General features: G+C 41.8%; 2 protein-coding genes across 5 annotated transcripts in view; one reads left to right on the top strand and one right to left on the bottom strand.

Moving 5' to 3' along the window:
- SLK (STE20 like kinase) overlaps nucleotides 1-17,792 on the top strand; it is a 50,905-nt gene extending 33,113 nt beyond the window's left edge. For 2 of the 3 annotated variants that reach the window (XM_051800683.1, XM_051800682.1), the window contains exons 10-18: nucleotides 880-1,010; nucleotides 1,279-1,402; nucleotides 1,677-1,856; nucleotides 7,146-7,275; nucleotides 7,514-7,638; nucleotides 8,566-8,754; nucleotides 9,900-10,025; nucleotides 11,553-11,666; nucleotides 12,247-17,792. In XM_051800683.1, the coding sequence (XP_051656643.1) occupies nucleotides 880-1,010; nucleotides 1,279-1,402; nucleotides 1,677-1,856; nucleotides 7,146-7,275; nucleotides 7,514-7,638; nucleotides 8,566-8,754; nucleotides 9,900-10,025; nucleotides 11,553-11,666; nucleotides 12,247-12,393 (1,266 nt within the window). In that variant the 3' untranslated portion in view covers nucleotides 12,394-17,792. The remainder of the gene's footprint in view (nucleotides 1-879; nucleotides 1,011-1,278; nucleotides 1,403-1,676; nucleotides 1,857-7,145; nucleotides 7,276-7,513; nucleotides 7,639-8,565; nucleotides 8,755-9,899; nucleotides 10,026-11,552; nucleotides 11,667-12,246) is intronic. The other variant, XR_007906824.1, reaches the window with a different exon arrangement.
- A 134-nt stretch (nucleotides 17,793-17,926) lies between these two features.
- COL17A1 (collagen type XVII alpha 1 chain) overlaps nucleotides 17,927-24,174 on the bottom strand; it is a 60,149-nt gene continuing 53,901 nt past the window's right edge. For both annotated transcript variants that reach the window (XM_051800679.1, XM_051800680.1), the window contains 9 exons: nucleotides 23,501-23,629; nucleotides 22,384-22,473; nucleotides 21,713-21,826; nucleotides 21,322-21,474; nucleotides 20,161-20,580; nucleotides 19,831-19,971; nucleotides 19,187-19,249; nucleotides 18,898-18,969; nucleotides 17,927-18,731 (listed from right to left, as the gene is read on the bottom strand). In XM_051800679.1, coding sequence (XP_051656639.1) covers nucleotides 18,682-18,731; nucleotides 18,898-18,969; nucleotides 19,187-19,249; nucleotides 19,831-19,971; nucleotides 20,161-20,580; nucleotides 21,322-21,474; nucleotides 21,713-21,826; nucleotides 22,384-22,473; nucleotides 23,501-23,629 — 1,232 coding nt within the window. In that variant the 3' untranslated portion in view covers nucleotides 17,927-18,681. The remainder of the gene's footprint in view (nucleotides 18,732-18,897; nucleotides 18,970-19,186; nucleotides 19,250-19,830; nucleotides 19,972-20,160; nucleotides 20,581-21,321; nucleotides 21,475-21,712; nucleotides 21,827-22,383; nucleotides 22,474-23,500; nucleotides 23,630-24,174) is intronic.

Below are 24,174 nucleotides of genomic sequence, written 5' to 3'. Positions count from 1 at the left end.
TTGGGAGATCCAAGGCAGATATTCTGTTGGGTTTGTTTATTCCAAACACTGCTGCTGTGGTTGTGCTGTGTCAATGCAGCAATGCCAGTATGAATGAGCTTATTCAGAGGAATCACATTCCAGGCTATGAACTTTATTTATATCTGTATACTAATATAATTATAGCCATACTAAGGTAGTAACTGTGTAACATGGGTTTGAATGGAAGAAAAACAAACCTAGAAAACCAACCAAACAAAAACCCCATAACTTGGCATAGCTGTGCTAAACATGATTTCAGGGTGTTTGCAGTAGCCCTGACACAGTGGAGATGCAGTTTCAACCAGGGTGTCTCTTCTCTTATAATGAAACAACAGCAGCTTTGAGAATTGAGATTTCTTTAGTTGTCAGCAATCTCATCACATGATTTTTGGCTGATATGTATGCATAAAAAAATTAGACTAGCTCATTTATTTCCAAAGCAGAAGTAAGTAGGTGAGTAAATTATTTTCTGGTTTGGAACTGTTTTTCAGAATTAAATGTCTTTTTTTGGTGACTGGGAAAATCATGATTGAAAGCAAACAGGAACTGTAGCTGTCTTCAGCTCGTGAAAATAAAACTGCATCAGTTTTGTTCAGAGTTTATCTAGATTAATTTTTTTCTTCTGGCAATTTGGATAATCAATAATTACAGTTTTCCTTTGCTGATGAAAGAAAGTTTCAGTTTATTAGAATTTTTCAAGTTCTCACTTGATTAGTGAGATACCTGATAAGTGAGAAGAACTCCAGATTACTATAGAGTAGACATTCACAGAAATATTTGATCTAATTTAATAAGAAAAAGGAGGAAAAAGAATGTAATTTAAATAAGTACAGAATAACTTAACAATGCTTTATTTAGGAAACTAGAAGACAGAAGAAAACGTTAAAGAAAACTCGGAAGTTTGTCGTTGATGGAGTAGAAGTGAGTGTAACCACATCAAAAATAGTCACTGAAAATGACTCCAAAAGTGAAGAAATGCGATTCCTACGGTAAGTGTTTGTGTAAGTAAAATTTTCAAGACGTTGGCAGCTAATTTTTTTTCTCTTTGAATAAAAAAAGGCAGCTAGTGATCTTATTCCAGAAATACTTAGGGATTAATTTATGGTATTTTTTTAGTAGAAAGAAATGTAAAGTGTTTCTTCATACGACAGTCAATTCAAAACCAGTTTTACTGTACCTAAATTGTAGATGCTCCTTTTTGTCTTTCCTCTTCTTTTGTTTTCCCATCAATATTAAGTGATTCTTTTTCCTTATTAGACGTCAAGAGCTAAGAGAACTAAGACTTCTTCAGAAAGAGGAGCAGAGAGCCCAACAGCAACTCAGTAATAAGCTTTTGCAACAGCGAGAACAGATGTTCAGACGTTTTGAACAGGAAATGACAGTGAGTTTCTGGATTTTGCTGCTCTTAAAATACAACATCTTGATGGAGTAGGCAGAATACTGCTAGCAGCAATCAGGTGTTTCTTTTTATGATGGCTGTAGCTTAGCCTTCATTGTTGTTAATAAAAAGCAGTATTTTGCATCGTGGGGTGCCCAGCTTGTATGCTGGAACTTGCCTGCCGGAACAGTTCATCAGGGCCGTGCCCTGCTGTGGTACAGCACTGCACTGAACAGAACTTAGTTTCCCAAAAAAAACTGCCAAATTATTTTCACAGAGTAAGAAGCGACAGTATGATCAAGAAATAGAAAACCTAGAGAAGCAGCAGAAGCAGACGATAGAGCGCCTGGAGCAGGAGCACACGAACCGCTTACGGGATGAAGCAAAACGCATCAAAGCAGAACAGGAGAAGGAATTGTCCAAATTCCAGAACGTGCTGAAAAACAAGAAAAAAGAGGTAAGAGACGATGACAATATAGAAAATAAGGAGTATGGGCATAGTAAACAGTTGAGATTAGGTCTCCCAGAAGCCTTGTCAACTGACCTGTGGAAGTGTTACTAGCAGTCAATATTGTTTCTTGTTTTACTGCCTCAAGTGAAATACAAACAGCTAACAGGAAGATTGAGGTATTGACTTAATCTAGAAAACATCACCAAGTTAGTAGACTTTATTTTTCACAGAATATTTAATAAAATACTTTCTCTCATATTAAATCAAGAAAAAGTATTTTCTTAAAGATTGTGGAAAATGTTTGAGCTTTCTACTTTAAACAAATCCAGCTATGGGTACTTAGTAAATACTTATCAGATTAGAATTTTGAAGACAATAATACAGTCTTGATTATTACTGAGAACCACTTTAATTTCAGATATGTTTCTTTTTTGTTAGAGTAATTTGTTAGATTTTCATTGAGCGTATGCTGTTATTGTTTAGAATTTCTTTATATGAAGTGAGAGCAGTAACATGGATTTGGCTTTTTAGCTCCAAAATAAAGCTAGGAGAGAGAAGTGTGGATAACCTAAAATCTTCTGCAGTTATCTCATACATGTCATACACTTAAGGCAAAATGAATGACAATTGACAATGACACTTTGTGCTATTAATTTGCTTGCATTAGAGTAGAAGAAGGTGATTTAGTTCCGTGTAAATTTCGCATCTTAAAAGCTGTTTTATTTCATTTTTGGATCAATTGTGTAGTGCCCATTTATATATGAATGGCTCTAGTGTTTCCTCTAATAGTTACTAGACTCGGATTTCTTTAGAAAGCTGTAGTGTCCATGCTTTTGCATAGAATGATCCTGTAGCACAAAACTGCATTAAAGAAATAAGTTGTATTCAGTTTGAACCGTATGCTCAAATGTAAATAACAATTTTTCTTCTTTTGCGGTACCTCTTGCATTTTTGAGTCTCTCTCTATTTACTGGTGATTGGGTCCTACATGGGAAAGCGGGAGAATTTTACTTATTGCTCTGAGCTAAAAACAGTTCTTTCATGGAAACAGGAGTAGCATGTGGTGATTTGGACTCTGTTTTCTTATGATGCTTCCACTATTAAACAAACAGGCATTTGTTTCTGGGTGCATAGTTTTGTGTTTAAAGCTTAAAAAGGCGATGTAGAGTTTGAAGGAAAATGCAGCTGGTGCTCTAAAACTATCCATGCTACACTGGAGTATGCAATGCTACATTTTTTTAAGTCTCAAAACCACATAAAACACATTAGCAAATTAACAGATTAATAGTCAGTTGATTTAGCCAGGTTATATTTAGAATCTTTCAGCTAATCTAGTCTAATTCACCTTGAACTGAAACACGTTCCATCTCAGCATACTGTCACGAATAGTTTCTTGAAAACGTAGTTATTGGTGGGTTTTGCTTTAAATTCTTTAGAACCAAACACTTGCAACCAAATAATACTTTGTTTGCTTGTATTATTATTTTAAAGACATAACCTGTGTAGGTGTCATTTATGGTTGGAGACACTAATAATGGCATCTTGTAAATTTAAGTTATAGACAGTGTCAGAAATAGCTGGTTTTCCATGGAAGTTTTTTAAACTTCCAACTGTTTTTCACAGTTTTACTATGAGGTAAACATACTCTGTAGTCCTTTTGCCATAGTGCTTCAAGAAAATACCACTTTTGCAGGTGGTGGTTTTCTTAACTATGACTCTTCTGGCTGCTGCATGGAAACACAAGCGAGAGATTCCATTTCTGAGAGCACTGGGCAGCATTTGCATGCAAAAAGCGGCTGGCACATCCCTCCTTTCTGCACTGCTGGCATGCATAAAGCACCTACTGTTCCTTCTCTTTTCATTAAACTCTTTTCACTAAGCTAACATCCCTGCCACTGAAGTAATGCATGCTTCCCAGTACCTCTAGTGCTTGACCTGCATGTCCTGTGTTCACAGTAATGCTTGCTGTGGAGAAAAAGTGTTCTTTTTGCCACCTTCTGCATGCTTATATACACTGTAGGTTTTATGTGAAGTGGAGAAAGCACCAAAAGAGCTGAGAAAAGAGCTCATGAAACGCAAGAAAGAGGAGCTTGCACAAAGCCAGCATGCTCAGGTAACAACGGCAGCTTCAAGCTACTAAAATACAAAAGGCAGCAGTATTCACACAGCTTGATGATTTCACTTCTTGTTGTTGTTGAGTGAATATGGAACTTAACTCAAACTAACCCTACGTACTGCTCTCTTCCTTCAAGTACTCCCATATCACATCTCATAGACTAAACTGGGTAGACATGTAGGAGCAGCGGTTCCCAGGTTTGTACTGTCCAGTGGAATGTTTCGTGTGCTGTGCTGAAAAGAATGGTAATTTTCTACAGCAGGTTTATTTACAGTGCTTTTACGAGTGGTAAGTACCCCACAGGTCCTTCAGATTTTAGAGGTTATAGTCAGAAGTAAGTTTTGAACAACACAAGTGCGGGAGAGGAAAATGTGTATATATGTAAGCATGAGGCATCTTGTTTATAGAAGCAGAACAGATTAGGTAAAATGTTATTTAAATGTCAAAGTGTAGGTGTACAGAAACTTTGCAAGACATCTACAATTTCATACCTCCAGACTTGCTACTTTTTTATGACCCAGCTAAAAAGAGGGCAAATATTTTAGAAAAATATTGACTTTTTGTCGGCCACAGCTTGTACAGAGTGAGTTTCAACCACAGCAGAGCAGGTTTGGATTGAGTTAACTTTAAGATTAAATGTTTATTTGAGTGGCCTAGTGGAAAATAATCACAACTTTATTTGATTATGTGTTTAAGAGGGGATTTCCCAGGATAGAATGTGATTGAATTGCAGTACTCTCCCTATACCAGAGATACCTGTCTAAACTTTTTAAAGAAACAAAACCCTAGTTTTTCTTAGTGTTTGTAGCAACTTGGTTTATTTTCTTTGCTGCTTTCTCTTTGTTGAAGAGAGGTGAAAGAGAAAATTTTAAATGTGAAATATCCTTACTTGGAATGATAAGTACTAGACAAGGTGCAGATGTTTAATTTTAGAATATTGTCATATCTACTTCTATGGTGAGCCTTGACATTTTAAATGCTTATTACTAACACACAGCAGGTATAATTTCTTCCTTTTTTTAAGAATAAAAATGTATTTCATTATATCATGACATAGGAAGTACATTGTGTCCCACAGGGCGTTGCTCAGGTTATGATTCAGTCTTTTCAGTTGTCTTCGTGCACGCTTTTCAACGCACAAATGCAGGATGTAAGTCTTAAGATGCAAAACAACAAAAGTTTTATTTTCTTCATTTTCCAGACGTGTGTTTTCTCCTCTCCTGATCATATGTGCTGATCAATGTCACTGCTGTCTCCAAACTGATTAGCACAAATTTGTAATGATGCACTATTCGTTGTCAAAAGGTTGAAATTACACTACTTGTTTAGTCTGGGCAAAACACTGAGATTTCACATATGCCATATGATACTGTTCTCTGGTGCTTATTATTTGTTCAGCACATGTGAGAAACATTGTGTGACTTGTATGCTGTGTGTGCAGTGAAACTACGTATTTTAAAGATATCTGAATTTATTTTAAGATACTTATTGGGCAAAACCAAGTGGTAGCTTGAAAAAGGTGAGCTGTCTTGCTCTGTCTGCCTTTGAAACAACCTTTGGTAAACTCAGTGACCTTTATTTTGTGTGATACTTGAGTAGATGTGGGAAGTGGAAAGGCCAGAGTGTTTCCTGAGATTACCTGGTTTATCTTATAGTGCTAGCAGGTATAAAACTTCTTAAGATTTAGAGAGAAGAGCAGTGATATTTAAATGATTGTGTAAAGCTCAAACCTATTCACTTTTTGACCATGACTACACCAGAACAGCTTTCCCCTACTCCCTTCAAATCAAAAAACTCCCAGGAAATTAAACATTGTGTTAATTATGTATCTGCACCCTCAGAATAATAAACTTGTAGTCTTCTTATCCTTTTCATCTAGAAAGGGAAACAACAGTATTTTTCATCATTTCATATATTTGATAAGTATGTCTCACTTAATTTACAGACATCACCTTCCAGTTCTTTTTGTACCCTCAGGTCTGTCACTGGCAACTTACTTCACCTCTGGTTTTGTGTTACCTTTCTCAGTGTAAGTCTTCTGTCCACTGAGAAAGATGAAAGCCTCATCTATTAATAACTTTCCGTGAAGATGAAAACCAGGATTCTTCTGGTCATGATAAAAAGTGCTTTAAATGAACATTTAATTCCACCTGACAACTCTTATTAGCAAGTACCATAGGTTCGGAAAAAAAATAAGAATAGCTCAGGAACCCTTCCACTGATCAGCTGCAGCCCAGTTTTCCCATCTCCCTTCCAAGATTAAGACCATCTTTAGTGTTGCTTTGTTGTGTAGAGCAGCAGGTGCTTCAGCACCTCCCCTTGGCTCTGACAGGACCCTGAGTTGTCCTTTCTTTTGGCCTTTGATATTGTGTGAGAGAAGCATCTGATTTAATTTCTTGTTCTTACGAGGGGGTGCATGCTCACTTGCTCATGGCTGTGGTTTTTAATAGTTGGAAGAAGAAAGGCAACAGTAAGGTTGCTTGGGGAGGGGCATGGGAGGGGGATTCCTTCTGCTGCCTGCTTTTCCTGATGGGATGCAACCTGGATAATGGGAAGATGCAGGTGATATGGGGACTGCATCAGGCAGGTGGTAAATCACTTTGCAAAGAGCCAACTCAGCTCAGGTGTGACAGGGTGTCAGTCCTGCAGAACGTGGAGTGTCTGCACAGTGGACCTACAGAACTCTCAGCCTCAGTACCTCTGCCTTCAGGACAAGATAAACCACACAAATCTGAAACCCATCTGTGTAAATAAATAGGCTTTAACTAATCACCCAAAGCAAAATAACCATACATACCTTTATTTTCTTACCTACGTGAATAATTAACTCTTGATAGAATGAGATCAACTTTATACTGAGCACTTGTCTTTGCTGGCTCTGAACCTGCAATGTGTTCTGAGGAGAGACAAGAGATGGAATGAATTGCAGATTACTGGCTAGTTTGTTGCCTTTGGTCTTACTTCTGAAGGTATTATTTAAATATTAAATATACTCTTACCTACTCTGTAAATAGCAAATACGAAAGATGGATAATTTGATGGTCAAGGCATGCTAGCTCAAAATTTCATAGATGCATTTGTTTTCATATATAGCTAATGCTGAGAGAACTGGGAGTTTCATTAAAATGTAATGTGGTTAGAAGAACAAAATTTAATTTACTTTTACTGGTTTTTACCAGGAGCAGGAGTTTGTGCAGAAGCAGCAACAAGAACTGGATGCATCTCTGAAGAAGATTATTCAGCAGCAGAAGACGGAACTGGCCACTATTGAACGGGATTGTCTCAACAACAAACAGCAGCTCATGAGAGGTATCCAACATCAGGCTCTCTTTAAAAACAGGCCCTTGTGTTTTAATAAAACAATATTCTGTCTTCACTCTAAGAAGACCTTCATGAGTAATTTACAATGGTAATAAAAGCATTTTCTGTGGAATAGCATTGTTTTCAAAATGCACTTGTAGGTTACTTCTAAACAGACACCAGCAGGTAGATTGGGAAGCAGTGTGTGGTTGTTGCACTTTCTGAACCGGCTTCCTCTCTTTTCCAGCTCGTGAAGCTGCAATCTGGGAACTGGAGGAGCGGCATCTGCAGGAGAAACACCAGCTCCTCAAACAGCAGCTCAAAGATCAGTACTTCATGCAGAGACACCAACTGCTTAAGAGGCACGAAAAAGTTAGTGTTGATTTTGACACATTCTCTTGCGTATTATAATGTCCAATTTTTTTGTCAGTAGTCTTATGATCTCTTCTGGTAGTTGTTTGTTTGCACAGACAAGACCCACACAAGTATTTTGAAGCTGTTGAAACTCAAAAATCTTAGTCATCGTACTCAAATACCTTAGTAGTATGTAGAATAGTAGTAGTAGTAGTAATATTTTTCTCTTTTGATTCTTAAAAAAAACCCAACCAATCACAACATCAACCTGTTTCTACTAAAAATACTGAATTCTGCTCGGATACCAAATCAGTTTTGACTTGTGTTTAAGTAAATCTATTCAGAAGTAAATCATCCTGGAATTAAATGAGTGGAATAAACTGGATTAGCTATTGGGCGAGTAGCTGACAACTGTCTCTTTATAGCTAAATCCTGTAAAATCCTTATTTGTTTTTTTATAGAATACTCTAAAGCAAATAGTTCAGTTTTTGAAATTGTAAACCAATAGGGAGGTGTTAGAGGACCTCCTTGGTGATCAGAACATGAACAGTCTCCACTGAAGGCTTATTCCTGTCCGCTCTGGTTCGTCCCATATTGGCTGTTGTTTTCACAGCTTTTGCAGCAATCTGCCCCTTCACAGCTGCAGCTCAGGAGCTCAGTTGCACAGAAGTTTCTCCCTTTGAACAACAGACTTTTTAAAAGGCAGTTCAGGAGTTGAGCAACCACTGGTTAAATATATGTGTATTCACATTAGTTGGAGAATCTTATCAGGACTGGGCATGCTCCAGAACGCTCTGGAAGAATCCCCTCCTGCCCACTGGTGCTGCTGGGGCTGGGACTGGTTTCTGCTGCTGTCTCACACCGCTTGCTTTCTGAGGAAATGAGATACAGATAGTATGACATTGGTGGTTACTCTGTAACATTTCCACGTGATTCCCATTGCAGGAAACGGAACAAATGCAGAGGTATAATCAACGCCTTATTGAGGAGTTAAAGAACAAGCAAACTCAGGAAAGAGCCAGGCTACCTAAAATCCAGCGAAGTGAAGCAAAGACTCGCATGGCAATGTTTAAGAAAAGTTTAAGAATCAATTCGTTAGCCTCTCCAGACCAAGATCGTGAAAAAATTAAGCAGGTAATAATTAAATTAATATTTAGTTTTAATAGTGTAAATGCCAATATGAGAATGGGATAGAGTGCACCCTCCCAGGTTCACAGATGGTACCAATCTGAGCTGATGCACTGGATGAGGTCAGAGGAAATCATCCTTTCCTGCAGCACTGGTGAGACTTCTCTGGGGCACCGAGTCCAATCCTGGGCTTTCCAAAACAACACAGACATGAATTTATTGGAGCAAGTACTGCAAAGGGCCTTGAAGCTTACCCAGGGACTCGTGGGTCTTTGTTACAGGAGGAGCCACCTGGAATACCTGGGATGCCTCAGCCTGGAGGAGAGTGGGCTCAGGAGGGTCTTATCCATGTGCATAAGTACCCAAAGAGGGTGGAGCATGACTCTTCCCAGGGTGCCCAGTGACAGTGTGAGAGGAAGCAGGCACAACTGAAATACAGAAAATCCAACTTAAACATAAGAAAACACTTCTTAAGTGTGTGGATGGTCAGACAGCTTGCCCAGAGAGGTTGCAGACATGCCCAGAACCCAACTGGATACAGACCTGTGCAGCTTGTTCCTGTCAACCTTGCTTTGAGTAGGGAGGTTGATCTTTCAGGTCTCTTCCAACCTCAGCTGTTCTGTGATTCTGTGAAATATTTTTAAGGATGCTTGATTTTTGTGAATTTATGAACTAAAACTGTAGGTATTCACTCGTTCTTTAAAAGGGAATGCTGTGAAGATGTTGAGAGGTTTGCTTTCTAGAGATGCATCGAAGTCCCAAGTCATGGTTTCATATGGTGAGCACTGGAAGGATGAAAAATCTGGAAAATAAGATGTCCTGTAGCTGTATAACACCAACCTCGACCAACGCCTGCAGCAACACTGCTGTGTCACTTACCTTCAGAGGGAGATAATTGCAGGAGTCTGGTAGTGAAATGTGCTGTGCTTTAAGGAAAAATCAGAGTGCAAACAGAGAAATGTAATTAAAACTGTGAGGGCACTCCCTTTGTAAAGATTTTAAAAAAGAAAGAGTAGAGAAAATTAGTGCTTAAATCTTCTGAAACCATTCTTCTCAGTATGTGTTCCTTCTGTTACATGCAGTTCTTTGGCTCATGTAAACTGTTGTATTCAGAGGCACAATATAAATAATCTTTTTATTTTCAATTTTAGTTTGCTGTTCAAGAAGAAAAGAGGCAGAAGAATGAGAGACTGGCTCAGCATCAGAAACACGAAAACCAAATGCGGGACCTTCAGTTGCAGTGTGAAGCAAACATCAGGGAACTGCATCAGTTACAGGTTAAAAATAGATGATAATAAATGACCATTCAGTGGGAAGACTCAGGTTAATAATGGATGCAGGCAAAGCAGAAACATCTTTTCCTTCATTTTTACTGATCAGTGTAGAGTTTCAACTTTGCTTTCGAAGGCCTGCAGCACACTGCTTAACCACATTCGCATGCTTCCATCAGTTAATGAGAAATCATTTTAAATGCAAGAAGAGCATGAACCAGAAACAGATGATGACTTCTGGAATATCTGTCAAGTTCCCAGGGCTATTTTCTGTAGGCAACATTTCCTGTAACCTGCTTTTACTGAAATGTCATTAATCAGAACAGAGGTAGGCAGCACCAGGCATTACCGGCAAGATGTTTGCAGCAATACATGAATGAGGAGATTTTTACAAAGTGCTGCCACTTGTACATGAGCTTCTGGAAGGTACCTAGAAGGACTTCTCTTCTTGCCATAAGGAACTTTGTTCTGTCCCTTTTGGTATGCATTTAGTAAAAGTTTCTGCTGTATACCAGAGGCCAGATCTCCTTTTCCATTAAATCAACTTTTCCCTATTTCAGGGACAGGAGGAAGTTTTAAAGCATTAATGATCACCTGCTGATAACCTTTGCTTGGAGAAATCGTACAACCAATGAAGCTCGTTCACTCAGTTCACTTTCTTACATGCTGCAGAAACAGTCCCTGGCTGTGCCACTAATATGCCTCAGTAAATCCCCAAGTACCGTGGGAGTCTTGTGAGAGTTTCAGCTCAAGGAAAATTGAGCAGATTAGGGCTGCTCTGAGCTTCACAAGGAAAACTGGCCCCTTGCTGCACTCGGGTCCAGCCAAGTGCTTGTCATTTCTGTTGCTGTGGTTCTGTGCTCTGCATCAGAGCCATTTGGGACTGGGACTCCAGAAATACAACCATTGCCAACTGCTCTTAAAAAAAAGAAAGATCTGATGTAACCAAATACTTAATTTTTTTCTTGCTATGCTTCAGAAGTCCTCTGAAAGGGAGGACTCTGAAAGGGAGTACCTTACTGAGAGAAATGTGGAGCTGAGGTGTGGGTTGATTATCCTTTTCCTAGGCCGCTTTTGCAACCACATTTCTCCCCTCTCTAAACCCCGTTTGTTCATCTCAGCTCTTGGCACCAAGAGTTGAAATATTTCCAAAAAACAGCTTTGTCTTTAATGTAATTGATTTTAATAAATTGTACAGACTGTCTTTAGAAAGCAAAGCAGAAATGCTGTCTGACCTTCAAAAGCATTATTAGGCAGTGAAACACAGTTTTGAGTAACACTCAGCTTCTGCCTTAATGGCACTCAGCAGTGTTTGGATTTATGAGTGTTTCTTATCTCAATTGGCTCCGATGGAGAGATCAGCTTTTGAAAATGCAGCCTCGTAACATACTTTTATCTTGTAATTATTCACGTCACTATTTACACAGAATAAGCTAATTAGAAAGAATTAGGACAACATATGTCACTGTACAAATGTTGAGTTGCCTAATCTGAATTAGTTTTACATAAGGATTATCTGTATCTTCTTTTAAGAATGAAAAATGCCATCTACTGGTTGAGCATGAGACTCAGAAACTAAAAGAGCTGGATGAAGAGCACAGCCAAGAACTGAAGGAATGGAGAGAGAAATTGAGACCAAGAAAAAAGGTAAATTGGAGCAGTTCTGGAATCAGGAAATAATCAAGGGCTTGATCAAGCAAATACAGAGAGTACAAAAGCATTGCAGAGGAGAATCAAGCTGCTGTACAAAGCTGTTATAATTCACTGAATAATAAAAGATGTTAAAAAATGCAAACCTGAGCAAAAGGCAGGTGCAACAAAACAGTCTATGTGTTACCAGCCTCTTGCAGGGCTCCCTCCTGCAGCGTATGTGTGTATGTTTGCATGGAAAACTTAGCTGGAGATGCATTCCTAAACCCAGATTTCTTTCAGAAGCCAATGGGTTACTCCAAAAATTGAGTGCTTAAGAGCAGATAGAGGAGATTAGTGTGGGGGTTTATATTTTATTTTAAAATGGAAAATGCTAGATTTTCACACAGTTCAGAGAATGTCCTACAGACAGATGATGTTCTTGGCTTGCGGTGTCTTAAAATTTCATGTTTGCTGAGTGACTTTTCTTGATGATGTTTTTGAAGTTACAGCATTATATCAGACAATATATCTCCACAATAATGGGTTTCTTGTACTTTGCCTTGTTAATTCTGTGACAATCTGATTTTGGTTTTAGACGCTGGAAGAAGAATTTGCCAGAAAACTGCAGGAACAGGAAGTTTTCTTTAAAATGACTGGAGAATCCGAATGCCTTAATCCTTCAACACAAAGCCGGATTTCCAAATTCTATCCAATCCCCAGCCTTCACTCTACTGGGTCATAACTCTGGGAACTGCTGTAGGTTTTTTCCTATTTGGAATTCTCCATCCTTACCCATCTAACCTGACTTATCCGCGGCGTGTGTACATCCAAGGACCCCGCGCTTTTTGTTTTCGGTGGAGACAATCAGTGTCACATCAGTTTCTTCACTTCTCTGAGCAGAAGAAACGAACCCAGTGTTGGTGTACAATGGTAATGTTACGTCCTTCAGGTGTTTCAAGACTAAGTGGGCTTTTTATCTCGGTCTCTAAAAGTATGTTACCTATGGTTTTGACTTTAAACCTGAAGTATTAGTTGTGCTCTTTCTCATCACAGAAAAAATGGTTTCTCATGTGAATATTTAAACAATGTAATATTAGTTCTGCTACTGTGTTTTTAAGTATCAGATCTCTCCACGAGAGAATTCCACAATTGAAAATGCCATGAGAGGTTTAAAGTTTCATAATGTTGAGCAGTGTCTTCATGGCAAGAACTGAAACTAATTGCTAAGAACATGCCAGTAATCAGAGAAACAAACCCTTATGTTTAAACACAATTGGCAAAAGCAAAGGCCTTTGTAATATCTTTCAAAAGAAACCTCTGGCATAAATTAAACTGAGCTGATCTCCATGACATGTTTTGTCCATTAGTTCCATAATGAAATGGGGTGCTAGTTTAATTAATACAGTGCCTGAAACACTTAGATATGCTGATCCTGGTAACAGGATATGTTTTGTCGTTTAAAAAAACAAAACTCCTTAGCATTGTTGTTACTGTACAAAACAAGATTTCTTGCTGCTACTGCCATTTTGGTTGTAAATCCTCACCCTAAAATATTTTGCACTAAAATATGTAAAGGTGAAAGAAATGCTAACTTTAAAATGCACAGTTTGTTATTTTCCTTTGCTATTACAGGTGGTTAGTTCTACAAATTGAAAAACTGTAGAATGTATTTTTTAGAAAGCAGGGTGCAAAATGCACGTGGTTTCTCTAACTGTACCTGGAATGGGTAGAGCCATTGTTCTGTTCTTACCAAAGCCTGTTCATTTAAACTCCATTGGAAAAGTGGAGGTGGATGGTCATATTTATAAATAATCATGGCTAAAGTCTGATTTCATTAGAAGTGTTAGATTCAAATTTTTTTTAATTTTAGTCATTTTATTTTGTGGAAAGATTTAAGTTAAATATATAGACAAACTCCTCTATGAAGCTGGGTGTTTTGCTTTTGTGTTGCCACCTACTAACATAGGCAGGTTTTATTTTTTAAGTTCATAGATGTACAATAAGTTATTTACCTGACTGATCTGCAGTGGAAAATCTGAAATGTTTCTCATGTAGCGGGTAGGGAAATACAGCTGTATTAGATCAATTTTTGCTGCACTCCTTTTGGTGGTTAGAGGTTGAGTCATATCAAGACACAGTATTTAAGGCTGTACTTGGGTATGCTGGAGTTCCATTTGTAAAATAGTGTTTGCTTTCTGTTGTTTGAGGCCTGACTTCCTCATGTCTCTTCGGGCATCAACTGCAACCGTTTTGTTTTGCTCTCTCGCATTGAACGTGTGGCTGGTGACCATTACACGACTTCATTTCATGGGAACTGTGTTGCTGCATGTCAATGAGCTCATAAATTAACATAGGACTTTATAATCAGCTGTGGTCGAAACCTTGGATGCTGAAATCCTTGGACATTGAACCGAAACCTTCTCAATGAAGACACTTAATTTACAGCACAGAAAAAAAATTAATTGGAAAATGCATGTTTTAATTTAAATTTTGTAACTTTTTGATAGCGTAATTACTTTAATAGCTAGCCTTAATTTCTGGCATTTTATTATTATAAATGTGTACTGTGCACTGTTGTAAATTCACACACCATATCTCTAGAATGTTCTCTGTTGCTAAATGCAAAGTTCTTTGAATTGTTTGTTCATTAGGGAGAAAAAACGTCTTTGAGAACTTTTGTTTTTTAAGCTCCACCTTCATAAATTGACTGTTACTGAGATAACATTAAATAACCTTCATTTCTATTTAGCAGAATTTGTTTGCAGTTCAGTATGACGTAGGCTCAGTGCTTTACTCAGGGAGTAGGCAGGGCAGGCAGATTTTCCTCAGAGGGAAATCACAGAATCACAGAATGTTAAGGGGTTGGAATGGACCTTAAAGATCATCTAGTCCCAACCCCCCACCTCCACTAGACCAGGTTGCTCAAGGCCACCCTGGCCTTGAACACTTCCAGGGTTGGGGCATCCACAGCCTCCCTGGGCAACCTGTTCCAGGGCCTCATCACCCTCACAGTACAAAATTTCTTCCTAATATCTATCCTAAATTCTCCCTCTTGCAATTTGTACCCCGTGCTCCTTGTCCTATCACTACACTACGTTAATAATCTTCTCCTTACGTTCTTGGTAGTTTCAGTGATAACTTGCTAATGTATATTGGCATTTTGTTTACCTCTGTCTAAATCTCTTATATCTTTTATTTGAAGATCCTTTTTACATAGGCCCCTGCAATCTGATCTCACTGTAAATTGCACAAATAACTGTAACTGAGCTGTGTGATGAAGGGAGAGATCAGATGTGGTGATGGAAACCTTGCTCATCTCTTCAAGTGGGGAGCACTGTGAAGCAGCTGCAGCCTTGTGAACTGTGCTGAGAATTGATATCAAGCATGAAAATATATTTTATGTGTGATAACAGGAACTAGCATGGGTACTTAGACACTTAGACTGATAAAATTGGATATAAGTGTTGCAGAACATGAAAGAGGTGTTACAATATTGTATCAGTGTTGGAAAATTCAATTCAAATTAATTTAGTCTCATATAGGCTCAAAAGAGATCTCCTGAGATACAAAATCCAATCTCTGTGCTGTCTCATGTCACCTCCCTTTAATGAATGTTAGCAGCTCCATCTCCAGGGTAGTTAGATGTGTTTTCCACAGCCAGAACAATGTGCTTTCTTACTGAGTGTTTGGCAGATCTTATTGTCCCCACATGCTCTTGCAAAGCTGGCCACAAATCAGTATTTTCTCACCTTTTGTGTTTTCCTACATCATAAACACTGTCCACAGGAAAACGAGCAAGGCAATAAGTGCCTGGATTGCAGTCAGTGTATGGGTTGTCCTCCTGTGTTTACAGCTGATCCTCACAGAAAACCTGCCTGCAGGCCCCTGGCCTCTGATGGGGTCAGACTTCACATGTGCTTCCTGAGCTCTGAAAGCAGATTTGGGCATCTGCTAAGTCAGCTTTTATGGGAAAGGGCCTCGTAAGGACGAGCCCCTGGCTCTGCTCACGTCCGGAGTTCCTGAACTCAGCTGTGTGCAGGCTCTCCAGTCCTCGACTAACGCAGTGCTGCCGGTACCCAGGGAGCTCTCTGGGGGCTCCTGTGCCCCTGATTTTAGGAGACTCTACATCTCTCCTGAGTGGGGCTGGCTGAGGAGAGGTTACAGTCCTGGGGGGAATGGTCTGGCTCAGGCCTTGGCCTCCCAGTGTCCCGGGGGAACTTTGCTGTTTACTTCAGTGAGGGAGAAATACTCCAACATTTGATCCTCTCTGATTCCCATAAAACAAATTTTCCTTCTCCAAGCGCTCTGCTGTCTCTGCTGAAAGCACAAGAAGTGTGTATGGTATGTAAAGATATGATATTGAGGTTGTTATTCTTATGATTGAGTAGATGGATCCTGATTTATAAATGCCTTCTGAAGGAAAACCTTTATTTGAATTGACACCTGAATTCCAATTCCAAGGTGGCAGGGCTGCTGTCCTGACTGCTGGCATTCACTCACAGTGATTTTTCACATCAGTTAAAATACTGTTAAAATACTGTTAAATTCCAGTTGAGCTGCATCCTTTTTTCCAGATAATCTTTTCACCTAATACCCTTTTAAAATTACATTCATGGGTGTTCAATATCTAATCAATCACACAGTTTAAAAAATTATTCTTCTGTCCCAGAGGACTTTATGACAACTCCATGCTACTGAATTATTTTTCTTAATAAATAAGAAATGTAGCACCTTAACTAAGATGCAGCCAAGCAAAGCAGCAAAGAAATTTCTTTCATCACGCCATGTCTTTTGTGACAGCAAAATCACACTGGAAGTTTAAGTTGGTTCTCCAGCTGAAACAGTATCTGTCTTGCAAGAATTTCAAGGATGCTTTGGTATAGGAAAGACTTGAATAAGGTGTTTTAAATTCAGGCACTTAAGTCCACTTTTAGGCAGCCTGATTTTCAGAGCTGCTGTGCAGCTGCAGCTCCCAGGACCTCAAACACTGATCTTGCTGGAAACTGAAATGTGCAAATAAGCTCAGTGCTGGCTGCTTCCACTGAACTCCTGTTTCTTGGTTCAGCTGGGGAAGTGGGGCAAGTTTTTCAGGACAGTGACTCTGGTTGTTGGAGGAAGGGGAGGGAGGAGTGTTTAGGACAGTCACTGTGTACATAAGTTCTCTGCCTTCTATGTTAACATTTATATTCTTGTCATTTTGTGTCAAAACCTGTACTTCTTGATCTCGGAAACTTCCTTACATTGATGTGTCTGTGCACATTTCCCATTTTCAGACTACTTCTGCCATCTTCACAGCAGTTGAAATAAGGTCAGAGAGAAATAACCTTCCTTGTTCACAGGCAAGCCAAGGCCAGGATGCCCTGTTGTTTCTCAGTCTTACAAAAGATGAGAACAGATAAAGGGGAGAAGACAAAAGAAAACTCTACAGTGCTTCTCTTTTACAGAACTTTTAGTTGTTTTCTGCCCCCTTTCTCCCACCTCAATTCTTGTGCTTCATTTCTGTAGCTCCTTTGCATATCTGGCATTGGGGCAATCAGTGGTGCCAGAGAAGAACAACCCCTTGAATACAAACACGCTCTGACCCAGCTCATCACTAAAGGCTCATGTGCTTCCATTGTACCAAAAGCAAAAGGGAGTGGCTGAGCCCAAAGTTACTGTGATTTTCCAAAATCTCTTCCCCAATTACCAAACTAAGTGGTAAGGCCTCTGTTACAGTATCAGTCCTAAAATGGTGGAAAGAACAGAAACTAGAAAGGGACATGGAGTCAAATCTAACACTGAGCTGTCACCCACATGTTCTGTCAGCAGAGCAGGAGTCCTGTCACAGTCCTGTGACAAAGCACATCCACTGAGGCACCGCCGGCCTCGTGTTCTCCCAGCAGTTCATTGCATGTTTTGTGTTAACTGCAAAACAAGTTACTTTTGCCTTACAGAAAGCAACCAAAAATCATGAGATGGATGAATAATTGGCTAAGGGTTTCTGTACAGCTCATGGAAGTGAACTTGCAGTAGCAGCCATACAATGATTTTGGTTTGGTTTTTTTTTTGGTCTTGTTTTTAAAAGTAATTGATTTCATGGCTTTCTGTAGAATATTGTAATAATTCTGCTGTAAATACAATAAAAAAATCACAGTTTGCTGAGATTGTCTCGGGTTTGTTGATGGAAAACTTGCATGAAATACAAGTGATGTTGGAGTGAAGGGGACAATTTAGAATTTTTAAAATAACTGAGTGTAAAAAGTATTTAACACTGTGCCATTGTATTTTACCGCTGTACCTCAGACCCCTCTCAGGTGCCTCACCCTGCCCCACAACACAACCTGCAAGCACAGAAAGGTGGTCCTGAGTAGTTCTGGGATTGGCTTAAAAACACACTTTAATTGGGCTGTTTACATTAAAATTATGTTTCCCCAGTGTTTAGAAAACCAGAAAAAAATAAAAAAAATATTTTTAAAAAGATAAACAAATTACTTTTAAAAGTGCTTCTGTTTGGTCCCTGTGCATGTCCTGTCTTGCTGTGCTGCTGCCTCCCACTTAGGGCCAGCAGGGTTTGTGGAGAGGGAATCCCAGTGCGGTGCAAGCTTAGTCCCACAGTATCTTGCAGGGTCTTGTATCCTGTGGGCTGATCCTGCATCTGATCCCTGACAAAGCACAGCATTTGGTGGGGGTGGAATTGCTTTCTTTTCTTTTTTTTTGCTGGATAGTTGGCTACTTGTTAAAAAAACCCAGGTTTTTACATAGCTGGGAGCAATACAAGAAGCCTGGACTAGGTGAGACAGGAAGCCCTTGTCAGCCTGGGAGCTCAGGGTCAGGCAGGCAAACATCAGTAACAGGAGCAAACACCCACACTGGGGCCATGCTGGACACGTACAGGAGACATTCAGATCTCTGCAGCAACACTGAACTATCAAGTCTAAGGGGTCAGCAGAGTGGCAAAGGACTGTTTAGCATTAAGGCAGTGAAGAGTCAGGCTAATTCTCTACAGGCTGCTGGGATTGCTGCCCTGTGCAGAACTGAGCTGCCTCTTTCCTTAAACCCCAACATTTCTTCTTTTTCTTCTGCCAACATACACTTGTTCACCTAAAGACAATAAAGTAAAAAGGAGTTATTTGAAAAATTCATGTAGGAAGACAAAAGATCCAAAAGAGTGTTTTCCAGCCGTTCCCAGGGATGGGCTGGTGCCTGGGGAATCCTTCACTCCCTGACAGGCAAACCCTGCTCTCCTGGGGATGGCAGGTGTTCATACCTTTCTCTCCCTTCTCTCCTTTCGGTCCCCTGTGCCCTTGTCGTCCTGGTGGGCCCATTGGTCCAGGGTCACCTAAAGGGATGAGAAAACCAAGTTTTCCCTTGAGCACAAGTGGCTCATGGACAGGGACAGACCAAGGTAAGGCAGGCCAAGGCAGGACAACATTTTGGCTGAGATCCTGAAGGTGCCACCTTCACTGTAGGAAGGTATGACCTTGAGCAGTGCTGTGGTCACAGTGCTGCTTCCTGGGCCTCACGGGGCTAAAGAGGGAAAGGATGGCAAGCCTTACCTTTGGGTCCAGGATAACCCCTCTCTCCCTTTTCACCAGGTGGCCCCTGGATGGCACCATATGCTGCAGAGGGAAATAAAGGAGAGGATGAATGAGAGGGACAAACCACTGTGCTTACTCAGAGAAGCAGTGGGTCACCCTGAAAGGTCATTTCTCTCAGATGGGATGAGAATGACAGAGAAAGTTTTTCACAAATGGTTCCGGTCCCAGCAAAGATCCAGGGATAGGCTGTGAGGGCATTTCACCAGCCCTGCTCTGCCACCTTCTCTGGGTGTCCTGGCTGTCACCAGGGCTGGAGCTGGCCTGTGCTCAGGGTAAGGAATCTGAGAGCAGAGCGAGCAGTTGACTCATGTATTTGTACATGTGCCAGCCCAGCCATGTTAAAATGGGCCACACAGATTACAAGCCCAAAGACCTTCAGAGTTTGGGATGAGTTTCTTACAAATATTGGGAAAAACTGATGTCCTTCCTAATGATAAGACTGCACCTCTCCAGCAAGGGAGGAAGGAGATGGAAAGACCATCCACCTCCAGTGGCGTACCTTGGCTTTTGCAACGTGCAAAGGTGAAAAGATCATTAGGTCTGTGAGAGTCTGGGGAGATCTCATATGCATGAGCCAGAAATGGCAAGTCAGTGTCACTTACTTCTAAAGAAGTCCATGAGGTCCTCAGTGACATTGCCATAGGCTGCAAAGACCTTGCTGATGCCAGGGGGACCAGGAGGGCCTGGGGGACCTGCGGGTCCCTGTGCAGTGTAAGACATCAGGTCCTGAAGAATACCTCGGCCTGAGGAATTAAAGATGTCATTTGAAAGGAGCTCCAGGAGAACTGTGGCTGGATGCTGAGGCAGGAAGGTGTAAGGGAGAGTGGTAGGCAGCAGGAAGGAGGGAAGTGACCAGCGTGACAGCAGGCACAGGGGGTTAGGAGTTGTAGGCTGGGACAGGGAGGGTCAGGACAAGCAGGCTTTTCACTCACTCTGTAGGCTCTCTGACACACGGAGTGCCAGCTCGTTGTAATCCAGGGAACCAGAGAAGGAGTTGCTATAGGATCTGCTTGAACCTGCTGATCTGCTGTGGGATTCCTCCTCTGTCAGCAACCCATCATAAGTCCCATCACCACCCATGGAGGCACCGTAAGTGCCATCACTGCCCGCTGAGGAGTGGTAAGAGGACATCCTGCTCATGGAGCTGCCATATGAGCTGCCTGTGCCCAGTGACCCCCCATGGGAGCCCTCAGCACCAAGGGATCCTCCATGTGAGCGCTCAGAAGTCAGTAACCCTTGGTAGGATGAAGACATAGACCCAGCCATGAAGCCACTGTCTCCTTTGGGTCCTGGTGGTCCCCGTGGCCCAGGGGGCCCAGGTGGCCCTGAGATGTAGCTTCGAACTTCATCACCTGCAAAATACAAGGGGAGAACTTCAGGGACACTGGGCTTGGCAAAGGTCCTGTGCTACCACCTGAGTGAAATTCTTTCCCACCAACCCTCATCCAATGCCACTTCTCAAGCAGCAGGCAAGTATTTCAATTTTGATCTCTACAGGTGGCACCCTCCTCCTTCCCACAGTTTTGTGTGCCCAGTCTTGGGAACATGCCCACTGACTTTGCAGAAGGGCGCACTCCTCTCGAGCTAATTTCAGCACCTCTGACAAAACAGCCATTCTGTGACCAGTCTCCCAAAAGTGAGGAGAGCCTCATGTTTTTGAAAGACTGCCCTGGATGACTTGGCAGGATGAGCTCAGACCAAAGCTGCTTCACAGCTGCCTCAGTGCTGCCTTCCAACCTCTGAATCATCCATTGCTCTGGGGGCAGGTGCTTGCCAAAGAAAATGCTTTTCCCATGGCAAAACTCTGCCAGCATCCTTACTGGGGACTTGCTGTTCAGCACAGGCCAATTTTAAGTGCCCAGTGCCTGTCCCTGTTGTGTCACAACATGGACCTTGGACGGGCAGTTGGACTGAGAGGAGACAACCCTGCAGGATTCAGCACAACATAGACCTGGCTGTAGAGGTCAGGTGTTTCTGCAGCCCCAGTTCAGGGAAGACTCCTACAGGAATGCCTCAGCTGTGGCAGAGAGCACCTACACGGGGCAAAGCATGGCTTGGAATGTGTGCAGGAAGGATGGATGGTGTCTCCTTACTCTTCAGGTACTGGATCAGCTCACTCCTGAACTCATCGCTGTGGGTGATGTCAGCATAGGACAAAAGGCCAGTTCCTGAGAAGCCTGGGGGTCCTGGAGGGCCAGGAGGGCCAGGTGGGCCCCGGACTCCAGAAAGGGAAGAGTATCCCACATCTTGAGAGAGAGAAAGAATTATTTTTCATCAGCAAGAAGACAGGGAAATCACACGTCTGGGGATCTTGAATGTTTCCAACCCCAACTTCCATTCCTTTACAGATGACAATGATGAGATTTTTTTCTTTAAAGTGACCTCGTTCTCAGTGGGTAGTCTCACCCCTCATAAGCTAAATCTCAGCCTCAGCTCCCCCACCACCTACAAACAGAATCTCTGTGAGAAAAACAAGTGCTTTACTTTGTAGGTAGGCAGAGACATCCTCCAAAGTGGTGCCTGGTGTTCCAGGGATCCCTGGAGGTCCTGGGGGCCCTGCAGGACCAGGGGGCCCAACAAATCCACTGAATTCAGAGTCTGTAAGACACAAGATAAGAAAAGAAGTCACCCAAACAACCACAACCCTGATGAATGTTCCTTGACAATACAGGTAATGCCAGATACAGCCAAGTATAAGGCACTTTTTTCTCCCCAGCACCTTCTGGTGCAGCCTTCCTGGGGCACCTCACTTCCCTGTGTGTAGACATCACATTGGAAAGTCAGGAGACTCCAGAGAGAGTAGAAGTCCCTGTTTTTTTAAATATACTTTTAAAGACTTGCATAAGAAATTACACCTTTATGCTGCAGAGTGTGGATACAACAAAGGGCTCCTCCATGCCCATTCCTAAAATATCGTCTCTGCTGCTCCCTACAGGAGCACAATGATCCAGCTGCAGCCCCTTGTGGTGTGTGCAGGTCTTGGCATAGCCCAGAGGTCTGCAGCGCTGCTAAGGACAAGGGGCCATCAGAGTTTATTCATACAGGATTATATTTGTCATGATGGGCAGAAGGGGAAATTCTGTGATTAAGGTTGTAAAAAAAGATCTCAGGGCTGTGTGGGCACCCACTGCAGGGGAGCAAAGAAGTTCACTTACTTCGCAGGTATGCTGTGAGGTCACTGTAGGATATACCAGGAGTCCCTGGAGGCCCAGGTGGTCCAGGAAGTCCAATGCTCATACCAGAACCTGCAAAATCAAACAGATCCATGTTATCAGAACAGTATGAGCAGACAGGCTGTAGGGCTTGTTCACAGGCAATGCAGGAGGGACTCCTGCAGCATGGAGTGTTCTCATCAGCAGGCTGTGCTGGGAACCAGAGATCAAGCCTTGTTCTGGCCTTGGAGTTAGAGCTTGCCCATCAACCCCAACACAAGGACACCTGCAGACAGGCAGGGATCGGGCCTCTATTCTTGGCAAAAGCTCTGCACCCCATGAACCCACGACATGGTGGGGGCACTCCCAGAGTTGCAGCTCAGTTGTGACCTGCAGGCTGATGCATGTGCTGCTCTCCCTGTGTCTGCAGCTCTGGGGCAACACTCTGCACTTTGTGATTTGCTTTAATGAAATGTCTGTGCTGACAAAACGCAGCTGTCCTGCTTAAGCTGTAAACTGCCATTAAACTGCAATTTCCTGCTTCCAGACCCAAATAGGAAATTCCCTCCATCTTAGGAGCAGTCCACCAGTGAGACCTGGTCTCCAAGGGCAGTTCAGAGAGACTGGGCATAGACCAGGCTGTGCTCCCAAGCAGATAGTTGGAGCTACCAGGATTAGGCTTTTCAGCACTGCTGCTGAGGATGCTCCAGGTCCTCTCTGTCCAACAGTTCTTACATACTATATCACCCCACTACAGAAGGGAAAATGAAGCAGAGAAATGGAATTTGTTTTGACTAACTTTAAACTTCTAAGAATTTGCTGCCTGAGTGGGCACAGACCTCTTTCACAGGGAGATATATCCTGGCCACAGAGCCAGTAAGAAATGGGTTATAAAAGGCACTTAAAGCTGTCGATGGTACTTCTAAGACGGCTAAGGTGAAATTATGTTCCTAAGCTCAACTTTTAACAAAGCAAGCACTCATTCTTAGAGACTGTGGGTAGTATCTTAGCTACAGGGTACACAGTCAACACTGGAATTGTTTTCATTGACTGATAGTAGGAGCTTTCTGCTGAGCACCCAAAGGAACAGAGGGAAACACACACTAATAAAGACCATTACTTGTCAAATAGCTGATAAACCGCCTGGTCAGCTCATCATAATCCAGTGACAGAGATGTGCCATCTCCCCCTGGTCCAGGAGGTCCTGGTGGGCCCCGAGGTCCAATGAGATACTGACGAATTTCTTCTCCTAGAAATTAAAAAATGCACCTTTTAAGGCCATCCAGCTGCTGCACAGACACCAGGTGTGAGGAGTTCACAGCCCGTGAGCTGAGCCCCCACCACTAGGGAGAGCATCAAAACCTGTGGATGCAAAGCCCTTTCCCCCAGTCTTTTCTGAGCGTGAACTGTCCTGTGTGTGGTACCAGAAACATTTGTGGCAGAGCTGGCAATCTCCTACTACAAGGGTTTGAGGCAGATGAGAATTTGGATTGCTAAAGGGATTGCTTTGTGCTCTATTTCTTTGGGACACCTTGGACAACATCTTGGGTAAAGGGAATAAAAAGCAGCTCAGTTGGGAAAAGACCATGCTGAGGTGTGTGGCATTTCAGTAGCCATTTGGAGCTCAGGGCTGGCCAGCATCATCAATACCCTCAGGCACAGCAAAATGACATCCTGGAGGATTATCTATCAGTCCACAGTAACAGTGTATAGAAAAGAACAGAGCTGGGGATCTTCCTTACCTTAAGGACAATAACATAGCAAGACTTTGGGGTGGGCAAAAGGAATGAGGGG

This window comes from Manacus candei, unplaced genomic scaffold (genome assembly GCF_025592945.1).
Source record: "Manacus candei isolate 608988 ecotype Guabito, Panama unplaced genomic scaffold, ASM2559294v1 h1tg000050l, whole genome shotgun sequence".
Taxonomy (NCBI): Eukaryota; Metazoa; Chordata; class Aves; order Passeriformes; family Pipridae; genus Manacus; species Manacus candei.
This window is presented reverse-complemented; position numbering and strand designations above follow the sequence as displayed.